This window comes from Cnephaeus nilssonii (genome assembly GCF_951640355.1).
Source record: "Cnephaeus nilssonii genome assembly, chromosome: 21".
Lineage (NCBI taxonomy): Eukaryota > Metazoa > Chordata > Mammalia > Chiroptera > Vespertilionidae > Cnephaeus > Cnephaeus nilssonii.
In genome coordinates, this window is record NC_137092.1 from 23980501 (window position 1) to 24002587 (window position 22087).

Here is a 22087-nt window from a genome sequence, read left to right on the forward strand (position 1 = left end):
TCCTGGTTTTTGAAACAGGCATTGCCTTTCAAGAGACAGAAAGGAGTGGTTCCGGATAAAATTGTCCAGAGTAACTAGAGATTGGCTTAAAGAAACATTACAGGGAAAAGAGAGAGGAAACAAGGAGGTGAGCCTGGAAGATGAGAATAATTCCAGGAGCCTGTGATGCTTATCTTTGAAAATGGGCGGGGCAGCCTTGCAGCTACAGTCAGAGGCGCCTCCTTCGTATAACTCCAGGCTCGGGGAGGGGATGCCTCGTAAGGCTGAGAGCTGCCGGTTCCTGCAAGGGCTCAATAGGGTGGGGTGATGTGAGCCCCAAAACACTGAATAGGGGCTGGGAGTTGGGGCTTGATATTTTCTAAGATCATTTCCAACTTGAAGTTGATCTACTCTTTCCTGCAACATACATTTATTGAGCCCTTACTAGTGACTTGCCATAGACTGGATGCTTGTGTCCCCCTAAATTGATATGTTGAAACCCTAATCCCCAATGTGTGATGGTATTTGGAGGTGGGGTCTTTGGAACGTGATTAGCTAATGGTGCCGTTTCTAGAAGAGGCCGAGAGAGCTCCCTTGTCCCTTCTGCCCTTGAGGACACAGTGAGTGTGTTCTTAAAGTAATTCTGAAAACGACTACACCCAAGAGAGTAACCATCTGCAGTGTCCTATGTACACATTGCCCAATAGCTTTTCCAAAATGGTGATACCAATTTACTCTTTCCAGGGGTAGCAATTCCATAAGCAGAAGAGGCGATTGTGTCGTTGTAATTGGAATTCCTTGCCGTTGACCCTTTTCCTGCAATCATTAAACAGCCTGTGTTTCTTCTTTCGTGAATTGTCGATAACCTTGTTCTTTTTGATGCCAGATTGGCACAGACATCAGCCGTGGCTGTACCGATACAGGGTCAGCTACAGAGGATGCGGAGCTCGGTGCCAGGAACAGTGGTTTACAATATTTTCATGAAATATTAACCTGGTCTCAGCCTGGTTTCTTTCATGCTCAGAGGCCGTGAGCTCATTTGCATCGCTGGCAAGGTAAAAATAACTTCAGAGCTGGGAAGAAAGATCGCTGCCGTCAAGTTAAACTGGACCCTGGGCGCCAGTCCTTCCACAAGGACAGCGGTCCCCTTCGTCTGGACTCCGTTATTAATAAACGCACTCCTTTGTTCCTTAGAAATAGAAAAGGCGCTCTTTTAAATTCCTTTCGGAGAAAATGGCCATGCCACTCAGCACCTCAGCTGGGAGAGCAACCGCTGGGTTCCTCCAGCAGCTCAGCATTTTATTTATTCACAATGAGAGCAGAATTAAAACTACCTGCTTTGGCCCAGCTGGGGTGGCTCAGTGGTTGAGCGTCGACCTAGAAACCAGGAGGTCACGGTTCAGTCCCCGGTCAGGGCACATGCCAGGCCAATGCCCCTGTGTTGGGGCATGCAGGAGGCAGCCGATCAATGATTTTCTCTCATCATCCATGTTTCTATCTCTCTCTCCCTCTCACTCTGAAATCAATGAAAAGATATTAAAACCAAAGAAAATCATCTACTTTGCTCTGCTTACCGATCTCTGTCAAATAGATTTGGGTAATAGTTAAAGAGTTCCAGTATACAGGCACCATTCTTTTTAATTATTAAAATGGTGTGTATTCCAAATAAGTGGCACAGGATGCGAAATGACTCAGATGCCTGAGAATGAACTTTGGTTTCATGACCCTAAAACGTTAAAAGCACTTTGTTTTCTCTGACCAATGGCTCTGGTCCATTCGGCTGCTCTGTAGACCGTGGGCATTTGAGAGCAAGTTTATGGCAGCTTCTTTGTCATACACTGAAACTGGAGGTTTGTATGGGAAATAATCTGAGTATTTTAAAAAATACTTGACATCTTAGCAGACAGATGGCATAGGTTCGCCACACAGGTCAATCTCTCGGACATTGTAGGCAGGAAAGTGGAATAGTGGGCAAATGTACTTTTCCTAAAATGTATGACCCATGCTTTGTTTGAAAGTCATTGATTTAAGAAGGTTTGATAAACTCATATTCTTTCAGCCAGATATTCCCCAGATATTTCCCAGATATTTTTAAAGCCCCCCCTCCCACTCCCCATATTGTGAGAAGGTAGAGTTTTATTGCTTAGGTTTTTCTTTCCTCTTACTTTGAAGGATCCCCCGCAGTGAACCCTCCACCTGTGTTAACCTGCTGGCATCAGCGTTTGCTGTTTTGAGGAGAGGACCCTGGCTCTCTCCAGGATCAGGAATGCGTATAATTTTTCGGTCTTTCTGAAGCTGATGAGAGAGCCCAGAGTTTCAGTGCCTTAGCCACTTGCTAAAGTGACATCAAGGAAAAAGCTTGCACGTTCCCTAATTGGTATATTGGCTCTGTGCCAGGGCTGTGGTTCTGAGCTTTTCATTGTTTTTCATGTCTTTTATTTAGCTCTTGACTGGCCTTGCCATTTCTCTCAACTTTCACATTGGTTTTTTATCCAGATGGTGTTGTCTGGACAGGATGGGTGAGTAGCGGGTCATTGTGAGTAACCGAATCTGAGCTTGTATAGTGTTAGGAAAGAGAGGCTTTTCAAGGAAGGGGTGTCTCCCAGAACCACCACGTTGTGGAAATGCCAGGAAGTAGTCAGGCTTCAGGAACCGCAGGATCAGGGTGCTGGCTCCAGCGGAATTCCTTCCTTCTTTCATTCCTCTTCCCTGCGCAGAGCCAGCTTTCTCCTCCTCTCTCCCTGTAGCCAGCTTTACTCTGTGAGAGAAACATGGTCCATGGCAGCCCCTGATGCCTTCTGTGTCATGGCCTTAGCTGCTTCCGAAGCGATCCACCAAGCTCTGCAAACATCTAGGGAGGAGCTCCCTGCCCTGTCCCTGTCCCTGTGAACGGGCCAGCGACGTCACTTAAGACCATTGCAGTTTATGAAGAGGACAGTGGGGTGGAGTGTGGTTATCAGAGGAAGAGGGGGAACTGGCAGTGCAAACCGTCGGTGGCCGCTGTGTGTGGGCAGCGTTGGGTTCTGCAGCGGGTCTCTGTGATCTGCTACTGGAGTTCACCAGCGCCTTCTCCGAAGAGGCCAGTATTAGGGGCCTGGGTGAATAGTGAGCTGGGTTCTTGCCTCAGCTGGTCTCCACCCCTGACTTATTATTGGTCCTGAGGGAGACCTGGGGAGAGAAAGTGTGTGGGTGGTAGATTAACAGATAATCCCACACCGCTACTAACAAAACAACTCAAAGAACATGTATTTATGTGGGTGAGTTCTTATAACGTGGGATTTCCCTCTCCAGCAATTCTCCATCTTTGCGGACTCTCCGAAGCACAGTTTTGGTAACACTCAGATGATGCTGCAATCACAGGGCGCCATAACGCTCTGCAGAGAGGCAGCTCTGTGGTCTTCTTAGAAAGGCATTTGTCAAATACATGTGCCTTTGGGATATATTTCTAGCCATTATCTTTTGTAGCTACTGAAAGTGCTCCAAATTTGGAAACTAAATTTCTGGGTTTGAGTCTTCAGCTTAACCATTTACTACCTCCGTGACCTTGGGCTAGCCAATTTCTCTTTCTGAGGTTGAATTCTCAAACTTATCAGACAATGGGTAAAGGTATCTGTATGGAACGAAACTATGGAAACCAAAACAAAATGAGGTAGTTTTATTTTTATCATCATCATCATCATCTCCTGGACCTGAATGGCAATGATAGAGTGTCTGCCCATCACTTGGCATTTCTCTTTGCTGTGTGTGAAAGAATCAAGACTTTCTCATAAAAAAGAAAGAAACGCAGGACCATTGGTAGGAACTCGACCTTTGTTTCCATTATACCGAGGTTAAGCAACTAAAACCCTCTGTATGTTTTCTTGTTCTTGACCTCCCACCATCCGGGGAAACCTTTCTTTTGGAATAAGGCTTCCTTTGGAGATGCGCTTGGGTTAAGCTTCATGTAACCCCAAATGATGTTTAAAGAAGAAGACAGAAGGGCATTTTCATCCTTGCTGGCAGTCCCTCAAAACCATGACTTGTGGCGGGGGGTCAGTCGGCAACCTCCTCATTTCTTCCTGAGCGGGGCTGTGTGTGTTTCTCCTAGAGCGGGTAGGGACTAGGTGTGAAACAGGTGCATGGCGTTTAATGCATGGAGGAATTGCTATTTGAGCGGTTCTCCCACAGCAGTGGTTCTTAGCCCGGCGGACGTTTGACAATACCTGGAGACATTTTTCATTGTCCTAACCGGGGGAGCGGGGATTAGAAGAGGAGTTACTACTGGCATCTAGTGGGTGGAGACCAAGGATGCTGCTAAACATCCTGCAGTGCACAGGGTGGCCCCCCTCCCCCACAACAAAGATCTGGTCTCAAATGTCAATGCAACCTCCTCTCCTCGGTGTGACATAGTCTGATTGCTGAACTTCCTTTCCGTGAGAAAGGAAAGGGGATTTTTAGGCCATGATTTTTCTGTTCCTCAAAAGGCATATTTTGAGACCACTGCATATGCACGAAGATTCTCATGAAACTTAATTAGGAACCCCACTTAAAATTCCAGAAAGGGTTGTCTCACATTTGTTACATACAGAACCACTTATTCCCTCCTGGAAAGGGCACAGATCTCCTTTATTGGAAAAGGACGACTTGACCTACCCTGCTTCCCATCCTCCTAAGAAATATTAGGGCTTCCTGGCCACATCTAGTGTGTGTGTGTGTGTGTGTGTGTGTGTGTGTGTGTGTGCGTGCGTGTGTGTGTATGTAAATGGTTGCCAAAGGGGAGAAGGCTGGAGGTATGAGAATAAAAAAATAGTGGAAGGACAAAAAGAAAGAGAAAAATAGGTAATAAAAAAACCCTATTAAATAATAACTTAAACCAAATCAAACATAATTTGCTATAGTCAGAAAAATATTTTATGCATTGTTTGTGGACTTAGAAGACTATCCATGCTCTACTTTGGCCATATATTAGCTCAACCACACACACACACACACACACACACACACACACACACACATGCACACACACAGTCTCATGATGGTTTTGAAGTTGGTGGGGGTGTGTGAGATCTCTTTAAGAAGGACCATTCTGGGGAGGGCAGATGCTGCTGCTACCTCAGGTACCATTGGCTGGATCAGGCTCTCTCCTAGAATATGTCTATGGTTCTTGGAAAAGTGCACAGTTTTTCAAGACAAACTGTTTCATTGTTCTGAGAAAGCACCAAGAGGTGCATGATGCTAATAAGGCAGCAGTTCATGTTGGTCCACTTTGTCTTCTTTAGAACAGTCTCCCTAGTGAGTATGAGCAGTATATTGGCTGGTCTCTATGTCCGGGTTTTTCAAACTGTGGGTGAGTTCCATTAGAGAGTCATGAAAACCATTTAGTTGGTTTAAAAAAAAAAGATAGAAAAAGAAGAATTGAAGAGAAAATATGAGTATTATCACCCATAGAAAAAGTATTTTACAAAGCGTTATGTAATTATATATGTAAATATACCCTGGCTTGTGATGTAAAATATACTTCCTACTATTGGCCATGCCCCAAAAGTATTTGAAAATCATTTCTTACATCAACCTTCTTTGGAAAACACTGTTCCCATTTCACAGATGAGAGCACTATTGCTCGGAGAGGCCACTGCATAAGGCCGGACAGCTAGTGTGACTCATGGAACTGGGCTTTGAAACCAGCCAGTGAGAGCGTGTGTTTGCCTACTTTCTCAGAATCCCAGTGAAGTCTCTTTTGATTGTAGACCTTTTCCAGGGACAGGGCGGTTGTCCTCTGGTTTCTGGAGTCTGGGTCATGTTATTTCGGCCGGGAGAGAAGGCGAGGGAGGGGCATCTCAGGCAAGAGGGAGGCTCCGTTGAGTAAGAGGTGAATCCAAGACATGTGTTAAAGGAAGGAGATGATAGACTTTGGTGCCTCACTGAAGGCAAAATAGAAGACACGAAAGAACCAACCATCTATGGAGCACTTGTAAGTGGACGCAGCAACTCCCTTATGTTGACCCGTGGAAATGACTCAACTCTGTGTTGGAAATTTGCTAGTGTTAATCAACCCTTTTCCACAGATGCTAACAACTTGCCTTTTGAATGCTACTGAGGTTCTTTCTCCCTTGCAATCTATATGGGACAGAGACAAAACAGGTTGTTGTGGGGCCTCAGGAGGGAATCCTGGACCTAATGTTAGCAGACCTGTGGTTGTGTCTCTTCTCAGAGACTTGCCCATGTGTTTAGGGCTGGGGTAACAACTGAGGGGGAAGCTCTTTGCCTCACTTAAATAGAGTTGCCAGATTTAAATAAAAATACAGGATGCCTAGTTACATTTGAATTTCAAATAAACAATAGATAATTGTAGTGTAATGTTTGTATAATGCTTCAGGGTATTTTCGGCCATGGACATGTACAGTAAAACATGCCTGTGGGAAAAGACTGTTAGAGACCTGGATTGACAAGGTGGCTAAGACAGAACCCAAGGTCAAAAGGATCGCAGGGTTGAAGAATTCTTTGGGTGACGGTATTGGGGAGAGACCATTGGATTGTAATTGCCCAGAGCCTCACTTCCATCATCTGCCCTGCCAGGGCACAATAGTGATGGTCATGCCACACCCTCAGGATCATAGCAGCCTCCATTCTCTTCTTACCTGCTGCCAACTAAAAGCAAAATCCTTGGAGGTAGGGCTGAGCCACCACATCCTTCAGGAATCCGCTTTTGAACATTTACAGTGTGCAGAGCACTGCGTCTGTGCTGGTGGTGGTTAGAGGTTCATGTTTGTTCTCCGTCTATCCTCTGCTTGGGGGGTAAAGTGGTAATTAAGCACCCACTCCTGTGTACAGAGCTCTCCACCAGGCTCTGTGCTCATGGTGACAAAAGAAATGGAAAACATAGCCTCACATGTGCCTGTTGGGACAGCAGAGAGCTTAGGCTTTTATTAACTCGGAATTGGAGTTATCCTCTGTGGCCTCACTCTGATTTTGTGGTGCGTGTCTCTTCGGGGTGTATGTGTAGATATTGCCACAGTCGTCACCTGAGGTGCATGGAGCCTCCCACCCTCCTGGTCTTGAGAGTGATTCGTGGCAAGTCTGTGGGGGAAAAGGGGTCCTGGCTTGTGGCCTTGCAGTGAAGGGAACTAAGTTCATGGCTTATTTGGGGCCAAACACTGTGCCCTTGGTATTATTTGGGAAACACGCTGGACAAGGAATCAGGGGAGCTGTCCAGTGCTGAGAAGACCCCGAAAGGCATCATGGCAGAGCCCCAAAGAGATGGGCTTTGCTCTCAAGAGAGAACTGACTGTAACTCCTGGTCTTGCTGTTTATAAACAATGTCACTTTTTCTGAGCTTCTATGAAATGGAGGCAATCATAATACGAGGATATTTTTGAGGATTTCATGGGATAAAATATTTGAGAGTGCTAGCAGATAGCACTGTGTTTGTCACGGCAGCGTTTCCCATGCTCATAAGACCTTGGAAACTCCTCTGTTATGACACTCTTCATGGTGAATTATAATTATTTCATTCCTGTGTCTGCCTACTTCCACTAGACAGGGCCAGGGCCATTTCCTACTGTTCACATTCCCCTCGCCGCATGCCTAGGGCCTGCTACTTCCAAGGCCCGGAGTCGCCCTGAGCCGTATGCACTTCAGGACTTGGGTTTTGCCCAGAGATGACGAGCCTTTACATCTTGCGTCTTCCTCCTGCTCTCCCCTAGGCTTGCTGTTTATAAGCAATTTCTCTCTCTTTCTAACTCTCCACTGATGATGGGCAGAGCCCATCCTTTGCATCTGCTTGGCGGCAGGGGTCTTAGGACTATGTTGGGCCATCCTCATTAGACTCTAAAATGGGCAAGGACAGATTTCCAGTACACTCCTGCATGACCAAACAGATCTGTGTTCAAATAGCATTCCTCTCCTTTCATTGGTGAGTTCCAGTGTTTCTGTGGTATTTTGTGCCTTTATTACTTTCATTGGTGCAGCCCAATTGCTCAGTCATCCCTTGAGTCTCTTACTTGCCACAATGTGGCCTGGGTGTGGGGGACATCGAGATGAGGGAGACAGTCTCTTTGTTTGAGGTGCTCCAGATCTCATGGGGGAGACAGAGATTTTCTCTCCCAGTTGGTAAGGACCATGATGGCAGTGGGCACAGAAATTTATGGACCCACAGAATCAGGGCCCTTTTCCTCAATTATCTTCTCCCCTAAGAATCCCATTGCTCCTGCTTCTAACAGATGGACAGGGGAACCAAATCGTAGTTCTCACCCTCAAGGACGATTTGAACACTGGTAGGTAGGGAGCAGCGAGTGGCCAGACTGCCTCAGCCTAGTAGACAGCATTCCTGCACTGGAAGAAAATCAAGTGTAAGGGCCAGGGGGGACAGGCCACAGGCTACATGGCCCTGGCTGAAGTGGGACTTGGAGGACTTGGGGAGCAGGTAGTTCAGCTGAGGGATGCACTTAATGAAAAGAACTTATCTCCCGAGGCCTCCACAACAGATACCATATTTCCTCTTCTCTCTTTAGGTTAGCTTTATTTACTCTTGTTCTCTTTCCCGTGTGAGCTTTCTTATCGCTGACATTTGCTTCTCCACCACCTTTTGATTTATTCTTATTTTCCATCTTGTTTTCATTTCCATGTTTTCCTTCACTGCTCACTTTCCTCTCCTCTCTTTCTCCTCTCCTTCTATCATTTTCCCCTCTCTCTACACTTGTGCCTTTTTGCCTTTTAATTTTGTCTTTCTGCCCCTGCCTCCGTGTTCTGAGATGTATCTTGTTCAACTCAAGGGCTGGGGAGGACATTTTCATGTGCCACAGCCCCTTTTATGCCGTGAAAGAGCATTTCCTGTGTGTCTGGTCTGGGTTTCCCAGGAAACGGAGCTCTGGATCCTGACCTGAGCAGATTCTACCCACCTTTTGTTAGATGGAGCGAACTAGAGCGAAGGAGAGGCTCCATGTGCACCTCAGAGACTCCAAGTTCAAGGCTCCTTCCCCTCTTAGCAGGATCAGCTGAACAATGACCCCATTTCTGCCTCTCCAGCTTCCTATCTCCACCTATCTTTGAAGTTTCTCTTTACCTCTTTCCTTTATTTTTTAAAATTCTGTCCTGTTTTACATGTTTCTCTTTGATCTCCCATCTCTTCAGAATTTCCTTACTTATTAGAAATTATATCACTCCCTCCCCCCCCCCCCCCGCCCCACTAATCCTCCTCTTTAGCCTTGGAAGACAGTCAAAAGCAGTCAGAGACTCCGCTCCCTGAGTCCCTCCTTCTCAGATGAGGGCGTGGAAGTTTGGGAGACATGAAGAAGACTTGGGAGTCTTGCCTCACTCCTGAGATCCTTAATGAGAGTAGGATTTCTTTCTGGTTCTTATTTTGAGGGTGGATTCGTATAGAATTACAGAATCTTAAAGCTCAAAGAGATCTCCATTGGTCCTTGAAAATATTCTTCAACCCAAGTGGGAACCCTCTTAACTTCCTAATAGATAGTTGAGTGCTTTTAAAGTTAGGAAGCAGACTGCTTTGGTGCTGGGCAGCTCTCCCTGTTTCAAAGTTATTGTTCAGGGTTCTGATGTCCTGGATCTCTGTGCTTTGTTCCTGTGGACTCTCTATCTGCTTCTTAGAGATATTGTATAGCAAAAGCCTTTCATTCACGTTCTCTTTCAAGTACTGAAGGCACTTCAAGTATCTTCTTCAATACTTGGAATGTTTCAGAGGGTTCTACCAAAAAGAATTAAGTGGAATGAAGTATTCTTGGCACCCTTTGACTATATAGATAATTCATTTTTCTAAATGACTCATTCCCCAACGGTTCCAGATAGCTGAAATTGTCCTAGAGTGGTTCTGAGGGAGGTCAGGGACTATCCCACAGAGAGAAGGCTAAAATTAGACTTGCAAAACCAATTTCATTAATGTTTGTGTTGGATGTAATGTCTGTTTTGCACATTATAGTGTACAGGCCTCTCTTGATATTCAATAGCATGTCATTTTATTTTTATACCTAGGCCTTGATACTCCCCCGTTCTGTAGACGAGGCTAGTGAGGCTCATCGAGGTTGAGTGACTTGCCTGAAGTTGCCCAGTTCAGGACTCACACCCAGTTCTCTTGACTCTTGGCCTTTTCTGAGTCTTCCATTAATACTCAAGTGTCTTTGTCTCTCCAAAGTATCTGCAGTGTCATGAGGTTATATGAAATAAATTGTCTCCTCAACACAAGGAACTTGGTGTCCACAATTTAATAGGATTTTTATAGATGCGTGTGTGTGTTTCTTTCTGGCTATGGCTGTGGAATGTGGAAAAATGGAAGCAAAGAAACCAAACTCAACTCACAGAGTGATTCTGGACAAGTAGAAATATGCCATATGGGGACCAGTAGAGTTATTCCTCAATTATAAGCATCCTGATTTGTCTAGTTAAGAAATTTAAGTGTCAAGGTGGAGAAGGGTGAGTTACTCCTTTATTGTACTTAATCCAGAGGAATTTTCTAAAGGTGATAGAAGACAGGGGAGTCTAAGAAAATTTTGAAATAAAATGAGGGCTTTGGTGGGTTGGAAAGGGGGGAAGGAGGTTTGCAAGGAGCAGAGAGCAGTGCTGGGAAGAGGCATGGGACAGGTGCTGGAGACCTTGATTTGGAGATCATGATTTGGAACTAGGATTCTGATCTGATGACAAGTTTTCTTTCTTTGCAAAGTGAAATCCATGGGGCTAAATTTAATTTCACTTGGAACCACTGGTGATTCACCCAGCACAGGTGCGCCCACACACAGCTGGCGTCATCTCGGTGTGCTTTCCCGCCTGATCCTTCTTTAACCCAGCGTCCCCCCTGGGATAGGGAAGAGAGCCAGACCCTGCTAACCTTGACCCTCTGTGTCTCTGTCTGCAGCATCCTGGCCACCGCGGGAACCCACTTTAACACACATGTGGACCTGAGGACCCTCCGGGCCGTGCGTGTCCTGAGGCCCCTGAAGCTTGTGTCAGGGATACCCAGTAAGCACCATCTTTCTTCCTTCTACTCTGCTAATAGACTCCCTGACATGTCCTCATCTGGATCCGAGTCTAAGAGAATGTGGGATAAATAAGAGACAGTTTCTCCTGGGACTTAGCCTCCATGGTAATAAATAGTGTGGATGCAACAACCTAATATAACATTTCTTTTTGAAACTTAGCAGCTCTTTTTATTTCAGATTTAAAGATAATGAAAGATCTTTATAGAAACTTGGGAAAATACATGAAGTGATGTAATATGAAAATGAAAAGCACCCATTATCTTATCAGAAATAACTTTTTCTTTTTTTGTTAATCCTCTCCTGAGGATATTTTTTCCATTGATTTTTTTTTTTTTTTTTTTTAGAGAGAGGGTAGAAGGGAGGGAAGGAGGCAAGGGAGAGAGAGAGAAAGAGAAACATCCATTGGTTGCCTCCCACACACGCCCTGACTGGGGCTGGGAATCGAACCTGCAACCCAGGTACATGCCCTTAACTGGGAATCAAATCCCAGAGCCTTGGGTACGAGGGCCGATGTTCTAACCACTGAGCCCACCCTCCAGGGCCAGAAATAACTTTTAACATTTCTGTATATTTTTTCCTGTACATTTTAAATATAGTTGTGATCATACTATACATATAGTTTTAGATCCTGCCATAAGTATTCGATTTTCCTGACATTAAAAATTCTTCCAAAATATAATTTTAAAACATGTATTATAGTCTGTCATAGGGGTCATGACTTGCTTAGCCATTGCTGTGTTGCTGGATATTTAGGCTATTTCCAGTTTTTCCTCCCAACTGGGAATAGTGCTGGGGCAAACATCTTTTTGCTTGGATCTTATTCACATCTCTGTTTTCTTAGGCTAGAATCCTAGAAGTACAATGTCTGGGTCAGAGGTATTTTATGAATACTGGTTATACTAAGTCTGCTCTTAGAGCAGCGAGTGGGATGGCCGGGGCTGAGATAGGAGGATGGGGAAGATGAACTCTGTCCTTGCTCTCACAAGACTCACAGCCCAGCAGGGCGAGGACCAACAGGCACATTCTAATGAGTGTAACCTACTAGAGGAGCCCAGAAGACAACCCGGGGGGGAAACAAATGAAGGGCAACAGGCATGTGCAAGGTCAGGGTGAGGAGGAGGAAGGGACTGATCCTTGGGGGAAGTCGGGATGGCAGTTTTGGCTTGACTTGCCCTGGTCATCCCTTTGCAAACGGTCTTTGTCATTTCAGGGCCAGTGGTTCTTTTCCCGGCACCACTTGCCCTCCTCCTCCTGGGAGAGGGGAGACTGAGCCCGCGCAGGCAGGGGTGCCAAGTGAGGCTCCGTTTGTCATCCTCTTCCCTTCCTTCCAGGCCTGCAGATCGTGTTGAAGTCCATCATGAAGGCCATGGTGCCCCTGCTGCAGATCGGCCTCCTGCTCTTCTTCGCCATCCTGATGTTCGCTATCATCGGCTTGGAGTTCTACAGCGGGAAGCTGCACCGCGCATGCTTCATGAACAATTCAGGTGCGCTTCTAGACTGTCTCCTGCCTCTTCCCTTCTTCTCCCCTCGGGTCATTGGGGTCATTTCAGGGCCTTAATGAGAGACAGCTTGGAAAAGTGTGTTCTATTCCAACCCTACAGAGAGAACCAGAAGCTTCCTAGTCAGCAGCCTTTTGAGGCCCAACCAGCCCAGACTCAACGTCCCTGTTGGACACTTGAGATTGCAAAGCTAATAACCTCCTAGGTTTACAGTTGGGGGATTTCAAGCAGGAGGGCTCAGCTCCCCCATGCATGGTAGAAGGAGGCTGTCAGAAACTGTCGGTCTGAAGAAAGACCCTGTGTACAGTGGCCTCCTCAACCCACAGGCCAGGGAGACCTAGGAGTTCGGAGTCAAAAAAGACATGGGTCCCTTCATGTCCATGGAGACGTTTATCCTTCGTGGTCCATCTCATGACCTTCCTCCCTCCCTGCTGTGACCCACACACAGTGTGGAGGGACGGAGGCAGCTCTGAGCGTGGCTTGGCAGGGGAGCTTGGGGACTGGTGGGGTACACAGACTCCAAATGCTTACCTCTTTGTGTCTCATTGTTCTTGGCAAGTTGAGTAGCGTGCCCGAGGAGGAAAGGGGATGGGGAGAGGTTGAAGGAGCCCAATTAGGTACTGTGGTTTTTTTTCTGAACAGAATCTTTAAAGGACACCTTCCACCTTGGATTTTGATTTCTGATTTTTTGTCTTTTATTCAAGACCAGGAATTTAGGCCAGAAAAATAGAAAGAGTTAAGACTCACCAAGGGGCCTGTAGCTTATGATTGTCCCCAAGAGGCCCAGAAAGAGCTCAGGATCTATCCTAGAGTCCGAGGCTTAGAAAACCAGGGAGGTGTTCTGCCTTCACCTCAGACCTCTGTGTGTGACCCAGTCCTGTAAATTCCTGGCACGCAGGTGACGGTAGAGGCTGTGGCCCGCGAAGAGTCGGGGGCCACATGCAGGAATGACTCCATTTTCAGAGGAGATTGAGAAACACTGGGTTGAACACGTGGTATGCGGAGTGTGAGGTGTAGAGAGGCCAGAGATGGGAGGGAGCCTGAGACAACAAAGGACACACCTTTCTGTGAGAAATTGAGTTGCATGCTTGTGGCTTCCTGGGGTCATTTCCAGCTCATGCTAAACACCATATGGTTTATTCCCCACCCTCCAAATGTGCGTGCAGGTATTCTAGAAGGATTTGACCCCCCTCACCCGTGTGGCGTGCAGGGCTGCCCAGCTGGTTATGAATGCAGGGACTGGATCGGCCCCAACGACGGGATCACCCAGTTTGATAACATCCTCTTTGCTGTGCTGACTGTCTTCCAGTGCATCACCATGGAAGGGTGGACCACCGTGCTGTACAACGTGAGTAGAGCTGGCGAGGGGCGGGGGCAGGCAGAGGACAGAATTGGGGCATGAGGCTTCTGCATTGTTTGGGCTGGCTCATCCGGGGAAAGGAATGGTTGGGGATGTGCCTGCATGTTTGCAAGCGTGTGTGCCTGTGGCCCCCCTCCCCCCCCCCCCCCCCCGTGTGTCTGTCTGTCTCTCTCTCTCTCTCTCTCTCTCTCTCTCTCTCTCTCTCTCTCTCTGTGTGTGTGTGTGTGTGTGTGTGTGTGTACTCAGTCATGGGAAATCTTAGCCTCCATTATCTGGCCCTTTGCTAAGTGGAAGTACACAGCTTCTTAATACAGGAAATTACAACGCATATTGGATGGATGAACAGCTAGTTAAATCAGATCAACTCAGCAGTTATGGAGTATGTTCTGTAACAGGTTTGACGTGGTGCTGGGGCTCAGTAAGGGGTACCAAGGGGTACATATTTCTTGGTTACTGTCTTCCAAGAGCTTACCATTGGTCTGGGAAGATATTGCAGTAGTTCTTAACCCTGGCTGCACTTTGGAATCAGCTGGGAGCTTTAAAAATTTACACCCCCTGGGCTCCACTCCAGACAAATTAAATAAGAATAGCTAGGGGTAAAGGCCTGTCATTGATTTTTTTTTCTAAAGCTTCCTAGCTGATTCTAACATTCAGCCACTGTCAAGAACCGCTGCATTACAGGCACATAAGAAACGTGCTTAATTGTAAGACTCGCTAGGGATGCTGGTGAAAAATTCAGATGCGCAGGCCCTTTCTATGCAGGGTGTGAATAGTTGGTGAGCTTTGTACAAGTGCCCCTCATGATTCATATGACCAGACATGTTGGGAAGGTTCTGAGTGGGCACACAAGACAACTGACGGGCTGTCGGGGATGTTAGGATTTCTGCATGTTAGGGGCCAGAAGTTAGGCAGGTGACCGCTGAAAGGCGCGGTGCAGGTCTGAGTTCTAAAGTAACACAGGGTCCAGGGTGGGTGCGATTTGATGCCTAAGGAGCCTGGGTGGGCAAAGCCATTTGGGCAGGTTGCCTTGGTAAGCAGGTGCTTACAAAGGTCTGTACCCTCATATGCAGCCAGCCAGCCCACCCGCTGGCAGATACCTTTGGAATGCTCATTCCTCTTACCTGCATTCCCACAGCTACCTTTACCCTTAGGTGCCCTCTGTTTCCGCTTAACCTAGTTTCATTGCATAGGATGTTTTAGGTGGGGCAGAGTGTGGCTTATGCAAAGCCCCTTTAGAAGGCGCTCTGGGCATAATCTGTACTGGAGGGAAAGGAAATGTTCGATCTCAGGAGAGACTCCAAAAGATTGTAGTGCCTGAGGAGCCGGGGTTTGCATAAAGCCTGTAAAGTAGGTGCTTAGTGAATGTCCATTACTCACCCGGGTCCAGACCCATACAGGCTGAGCAAGGCAGGATGGCGCTTGCAGAGGAGGAGTCACAGGCTGTTGAGTTAGAGGTCGAAAGGGCAGCGAAGAAGTCCCAGGGACCAGCTTATGCCCAGTAAGCCCAGGGGTTACGTGTGACCTAGAAAGACCTTGAGGACGCTCTGGGATTCTCGCCAGCTGTGGTGGGGTGGCAGGAAGGAGGGAAGGAAGGCAAGATGGATGAGTGCTGTCACTGCTCATTGGAGATGTGAAGGGTGTCTTGAGGCCATGTCACTCAGATTAGCCAGGCGCCTCTGGGAATGCCAGCACTGGCCCCACCGTGGCGGGTGTCACCTGTGGGGCTTTGGGAGTGATGTAATTCAATTATACGTGTAGACTCACCTAAGTGATGTGATAAATGCACGGAAAGCCTGAAAGGAGAAGTGTTGCTTTTGGAGATACAGGCGTGACCTGTTGGTCCTCCAGAGCCAAGGCTCAGAGGATATTGAGACAGGCAGGAAAACATGAAGAAACACTCATCACTTCTGTTAGTTTCTTTGTTCTTTCATGAAACACATATTAAGTGAGCACCTACTACATCTCAAGCACTGTGTGAGGCATTAGGAAAATAGAGAGAAAAAGAGTACCATGATCCCTGCTTTCATGGTGCTCTCTTCAAATTCCCATTTCTCCCTAGTTATCTACCCAACGTATGTATGGAGGTCACACAGACTGACAGTAACCCTGCTCTCGTCGATAGTTTTGTGCCACCAAGGAAGTGGGGAGAAGGAGGTCAAGCTCCCTTCTGAAACCTCTCACTCATGGGCTCCCAGCCAGCCCATCAGCCATTGAACTTCATTGTACCGAATGCCTCCTGCTACTCCCGTGACTAGATCCAGGGTCGAGGGAGCTAGTTGAGCTGTAGGGCTGGTTTCCAAAAAGCAGCTGGCTGCTCACGGGCAGAATGACCTCATGTCCACTTTGAGATGACGTCACTTTCCAAAGCATTGCATCTAGGGGCAGGGCACAGAGCCAGGAGTCCACAGCAGAGGCGATGGCCATAGTGAGGTGGATGACTACACCTCGACTCAGGAGAAGTTGGATGGAAAAGGCACCTGTTTTCAGCCAGTGGCACAAGGACCAAGTCTGGCTCCCTGGGAAGAGAGGGCCCGCAAAGGCTGGGCTTCATTTGAGCAGGGAACTGGGGTGTGAAGCATGCCCCAGGCGGTGGGAGCAGGCGCACACTCTGGAGTGAGGGTTGTCTGCTCCCGGGGCAGCAGGTTCAGCGTACTGGACCCTTCCTAGTGCTGGGCACCGGGCTTTTAACTTACATCATGCAAGCTTTTAAGTTCCCCAAATCCATCTACTCAGCTTGGACAGAAAAGAGGGTCAGGGAGTGGGAGAAAAATGACTTAAATAGTACAGACTATTTACCTACCAATCCTTTCAGTGAGCTCTTGCCCATTGAAAAACAGTGTGAGATGAGAGATGCCTGGGATCTTGGGGTGAAAATCACAGATTCTGGTAGTCCATGTCAACACTACCTGCGTAGTTTTCTCCTTTTAATGTCAACTCAGAGCTTTGTAATGACAACATTTTGCATATGTATTAGAACTGGTTGCACACCATGGAATGAACAATGAACAACTCGTCAACTTAGTATTATAAATACATGTCTATATATGTATGTTTCTACCCATACAGAAATCGCTCACTGTGCCATTATCACCACCACCTCCATAAGGTACAAATGTAGCTTGAGGTCTCTTTTCTGCCACCCATTCTGGGAAGGCTCAATTCATCCAGCTGCTGTTTCCTCATACCGGCCACAAGGAAAAGGGGAGCCTCTCGTTCCAGGTCCAGCACCTCTTCTATTCACTGGCAGCAACAAATATGGGAGATTTATTGGCTCCAGTTATGCCCAGACCAGTAGGAGAGCCTTCACGTTTACTCTGTATATAGAAGCTCTCGTAAGCATGTGGACTCAGTCTAACCTTTTCATATATAACTTAAGTGCTTTTTTGTGTTTGCATTGCTTATCTGCTGCACAGACTCTTCCTAAATGCCTCCCGTGACCTTGTGGTGCCCTGCCAATTGATTACACTTAACTTCATTTGCATGCAGCTTTCTCCTCATAATGCATTATTGTAAGGGGGCAGGAAGGTTCTCATTGTCATGGCAACCTGAGTCCTCCATGCTCCAGCTAGTCTGTACCAAAACTTCCACTCTGCTTGGTCAAACTCCAACTGGATTCTTGGCTTCCCTCTCCCCTTGTGGTAGAAAGAATGCAAAGCAGTGTGTGGTTCTGCTGGCTGCTTCTTCCTGTTTTGACTGTCTCTCCAAACAAGAGTCTCCTCAACTTGCAAAGTCTCCCCTCTTCTTACTAATTTAATTCAGGTATTTCTCCTAATCTGGATAGGGGTTCCTTCCGCCAATACAATATGTTCTCTCCAGTCAATGCTGTTCCCTCTACGGATGCGACTGTGGCTCGGGAATTAGCTTCTAACCCTCATCACCTGGGCCAGATGGGACTCGGAGAACTGGCTTTCTCCTGGTTCTGGTCTTATTTCTCTGTTGTCATGCTGGGTGTGTGTCATCTGCTGTTTGTGTTATGAGGACATGTACAGGTTGCAGAGGTTTCCAGTCTCTGTTCACATTTTCTCTCATCCGGGCTCTTAAAGTCCAGTATTTTTTCACCTGTGTTTCTGTAGCTCGAGCTATTTCTCTCCTCACTTGGTGTTGATAAACTTATGCAGATACGGACATTTCTTGGAGACCTGCTGTTTCTCCAGCGATGCAGGTACGCCAGCTGCATCTGTTATGACTGCCTGGGACGCTCCATGCTGCTGGGGTGGAAGAGATTTTTATAGCTTTTACTGGCTTTTGGCAAGAAGAGGCAACTGTAGGCTGGATGCTTTCCGAGAGTCTTCCCGAGTCCTCAGGAGTCCTTTGGTCTGTAACATGCCTATGGCTCTCCTTTGTTGCCTTCTCCCAGCTGCACATGGTTATTATTTGTTAAATGGTGAGCAGCAACTCACTTTTGCCTCGTTGACATTTTGCTTATGTGTGGCATGCCTAAGAATAATGCAGTATCCGAGATTGATGAAGAAAATGCTATCTCCAACTTCGGAAGCTTCTCTCATTTTATGGTATCTACAGAGAACGCCGCTGGTTCTGGGGTCCATAAGACCAGGGAGTGTGTTTGCACATCTTTGCTCAGTCCCCCTCGCCCACCTCCTCCACATGCCCCGGGAACAGAACACATGTAAAACCCATTTGACAAATAGGGGGCTGGAGCCTCCCATCATCTTATGGTGCTAGAGCAATAAGTGCACAAGCTGACCTCAGATCAGGAATATGGTTCGTAAAATGCGTGGATTCCTGTGTCCAGGATCAGCCACGCTCTAGAATAGGCTTTTCTTTCCCCACATCCCTGTCTGCACTGCCCTGTTCCTGTGTCCTTGCAGGAGTCTGGGACCCTGTCAAACAGGTGACCCTTGGAGTCTGATACCTGTGTCTGTTCATCTGTGATTTGCCCTGTACACAGAGGGGCTGACAAGTGGATCCTGGAAGTTAGTCTGTCCCCTTTCCCATGGAGGCTGAGAAGTGAAGGTTGGGAGGAAGAGTAAGACTTGAGTTTGGACATGAATGAAGAATTTGCGATGCTCATTTGATATGGTGGTGTCAGGAAGGAGTTGGATAAATGAGACGAGGGTAGACGTCTAGGCGGGGTTTCCAGTGTATAGATGGTATTGAAAGTCACAAGATCACTGGATAAGACAGAAAGGAAGTGAATCTGTAACTATTGGGAGAGAAGAGGTTCCAGAAGTGAAGTTCAAGGTTAATATGTTGGTGAATTGAGGAGTTATCAGGGAGGAGACGGAGAAGGAGCAGTAGGGAGGAGAGGCAAAACTCGGGGAGTGTGCCGACCTGGAGGCCAAGTGCAAAGAGGGCTTCAGGAAGGAGGTGATACCGGAGTCAAATGCTGCCAATGGGTCACAGAAGATGACAGCTGGGGAACCACCTTCAGGGACCAGGAGCGGTTTGAGGGGAGTTGAAGGCTGGATACCTGATTGGAGAAGGTTTTAAAAAGGGTTGGAAACAGCGAGTCTGTACAGACCTTTGTGTTGAATTTTGTTTGGAAGGGAAGTAGAGAAAATGAGGCAGGGGGGAAATGTCATTCATTTGCTGATGACAATGAATCCTTCACGATTAAAAATCGTTGATGATGAAGGAGAGGACAGACAGCTGGTGGAGCCACCTCCTAAAGCAGATGACAAGGCACGGGCTTGAGCCATCAGAGCCCACGTGGAGGGCTGGGCTTGCTCGGAGCCCCACACGTTATCACAGCCCGGAGGGAAGGCTGCAGGGTTGCAACGTGGGCATGCAGACGTGGTGATGGTAGCTTGTGGAAATTCTCCTGGTGCTTCTATTTTCTCAATGAAATAGGAAGTAAGGACCTTGGCGGAGGGTGAGAGGAGGAGGATGTTGGAAGTTTGAGGAGAAGGTGTGAAATCGTTTTATAGGCGAGCTAGTGGAGGGGGAATATGATTGCTGTCCAGTATTCAGGACCCATTGGGGGTTAGTGGTGACGAGGTTACAGTGGGACCGGTGAACGCGATGTGTTTGCCTCCGGTCACATTTGGCCACCGAGGTTCAGGCAGGACGTAGGTGGACAGTTGGCTTTCACCAGAATGCTCTTGCCAGGGGAGTGCAACAATGTGACCGAGGGTCCAGGCTGTGCTCTGAGCAGGGCAGTGGGCTTGGGGCAGAGACCGTGGAAAGGGAGTGGAACAAATTGGATCGCAGGCCCTTTTTGAAATATTTTTCTTGAATTTCCTGGACAAATTCCATCTGTGGAGTAAGTGGAGAAACCTGTCTTATTGCACAGAGGAAGTAGGAAGTGAGTTCTGAGCCCAAATGTCCTGGTTTCTAATCTGCTGCTCAAACTGCCTCCAGCGGCAGGAGAAGGAGCGTGTAAGTGAACGAACGAGGGGAGTGTGTGCCCAGGGGCAGAGGAAGCCGTGCCCAGAACGGCCGGCACACCTCTTGAGCCCTCTCCAGTTGCACTCCTGGGCGCCTGGCTCCAGCCCAGTTCAGAACCCTAACTTGGGGGAACATCTGGGGACTGACGCCCACCAGGCCCGCCCACGTGCCTCACAGGCATTGTCCTCTGCCATCTTGTTTTCCCCCTCGGAGTGTCTGTCTACGTCTTCATTAAAACACATCTACGTTCGCAGCTTCTGCCGCTGCCTCTGGCAGCCTGTTCTCCACGTTCATTACTTGTCCTCTCTCTCAGCGCCGCCGGGCTGGGAGCCTGGACCACAGTCCTCCGCCCGTGGGAAGGAACTGTGGTTTTCTTTTTCTCCTTCACACATGTTTTCCCGTGTATAGCTGCCTCCACCCTGGAATTATTCCTCTTCTTTCCTCTCCATCCTGGTTTCTTAATAATTCCTCAAACCAGAGAGGCCATCCTGTTTGGGGCTTATTCCAAATATGCTAAGTTTGCCTCCTGATGGGGTGCCTGAATGTCACACCACGCACCAGGCCAATCTCCAAGTCGGGTGTGAGCAGAGCCATCAGGCTGGCTCAGGGCTCCTTTCTCCAGCCCTCTCTAATATGCAGTTTAATTTCTGATCCGCGACCAGAGGCCTCGGGCGCCTGACGTGTCACGCGGTCTCAGGCCATAATCTCTCTGTTTTGAGTCGACACCAGGCTTTAGGATTAAAGGGCAGAAATTGACTGAAGGGATGCTTTGGTGACTCAGTGGCTGCTTCAGACAATTTCCACTGGATCACTCTGGAACCCAAATCCTTACGGAATCTCAGCCAGACAGGGATGGCACCGAGCCTGTCGCTGGCACACTGGGCAAGCCAAGAGGTCTCTGTTCATTTTCCCCTCAATTTATCATTCTCTGGAAAAGTATTGAGCCCTTTCTGCATGGCCCATCTGAGAATCGCTTGGGGGAAGTCAGTGTAATTGCAGATTCCTGGGCTCTGCCTGGATCTGAGGAACCAGCAGCCCTAGAGGAGGAGAAGGACTCTGTGTTTGTAGCAAGCTCCCCCGTAGTTCTGAGGCCACTGTTCCGCGTGACCTTCATGACCAGGCTTGGGGAGGGTAAGTCCGGTAGCAAAGTGGAGAAAATACCGAAGAAAAGGCCTTGGCCCCCCCCCTGCCCCACTGGACGGGTTTCCATGAGGTCAAACTTGATTCAGTATTTGTCTAATACAAAGTGACGGATGCACAGGGGTATCTCAGCCAAGGCCCACTGGCGTTCCCATCCTCCCTTGCCCTCTGGGTCTCTCTTTCTCTCATCTCCCATCCCCAGGCCACTGCCCTTTGCCCTGAGCAGGGGTCTTGCCAGCTGAGATCCGTAGATGGCTTTGTGGCTTCTACAACATGTGTCTCAAATTCTGTTTTCAAAATGCATCTTTTTACTGCCACATTTCCTTGAGTCCAAGATATACACCACTGATAAGATCTACTACCAATCTAATAACAGCACAAAAACCCCACTACGTTCTGCCTGTTACACCCGCCTATATTGGAGCTCTAAAACCTTCAGCTGTGAAGAAAGGTATACCTTAGAATGGAGGAAGTAGAACATTGCAAAAAGAGAGCCACCCTAATTTAAAAAGTCACGTGGTAGAGACCAAATTCTCGCCCCTGGAGACCACCCGTGGTCATGCCGGCTTCATTCCGTTCTGTGCAGACCTTGGTGTAAGCTTCTTTGTTATCTCCGCCTTCATTTGAACTTGGTGTCAATGTGCTATTGATTAGACAGTGTGTGGTTCTGTGTTACTCTTTTAAAAAAGTCAGGCCTGAGCTTGTTTGCTCACATAAAGTGATGAAAGTGAGCGCACTCCAGCTCTTCTGTGTGATTCAGGGTTTTCTCAATACCGTGCAGCTAAAACAAAATA

The 22087-nt window shown here is 47.7% G+C and overlaps 1 protein-coding gene across 1 annotated transcript in view; it reads left to right on the forward strand.

The window, feature by feature from the left end:
- CACNA1E (calcium voltage-gated channel subunit alpha1 E) overlaps nucleotides 1-22087 on the forward strand; it is a 428883-nt gene that overhangs the window by 228040 nt on the left and 178756 nt on the right. The window contains exons 7-9 of the mRNA XM_079761136.1: nucleotides 10823-10926; nucleotides 12278-12430; nucleotides 13612-13793. Of these exons, the coding sequence (XP_079617262.1) occupies nucleotides 10823-10926; nucleotides 12278-12430; nucleotides 13612-13793 (439 nt within the window). The remainder of the gene's footprint in view (nucleotides 1-10822; nucleotides 10927-12277; nucleotides 12431-13611; nucleotides 13794-22087) is intronic.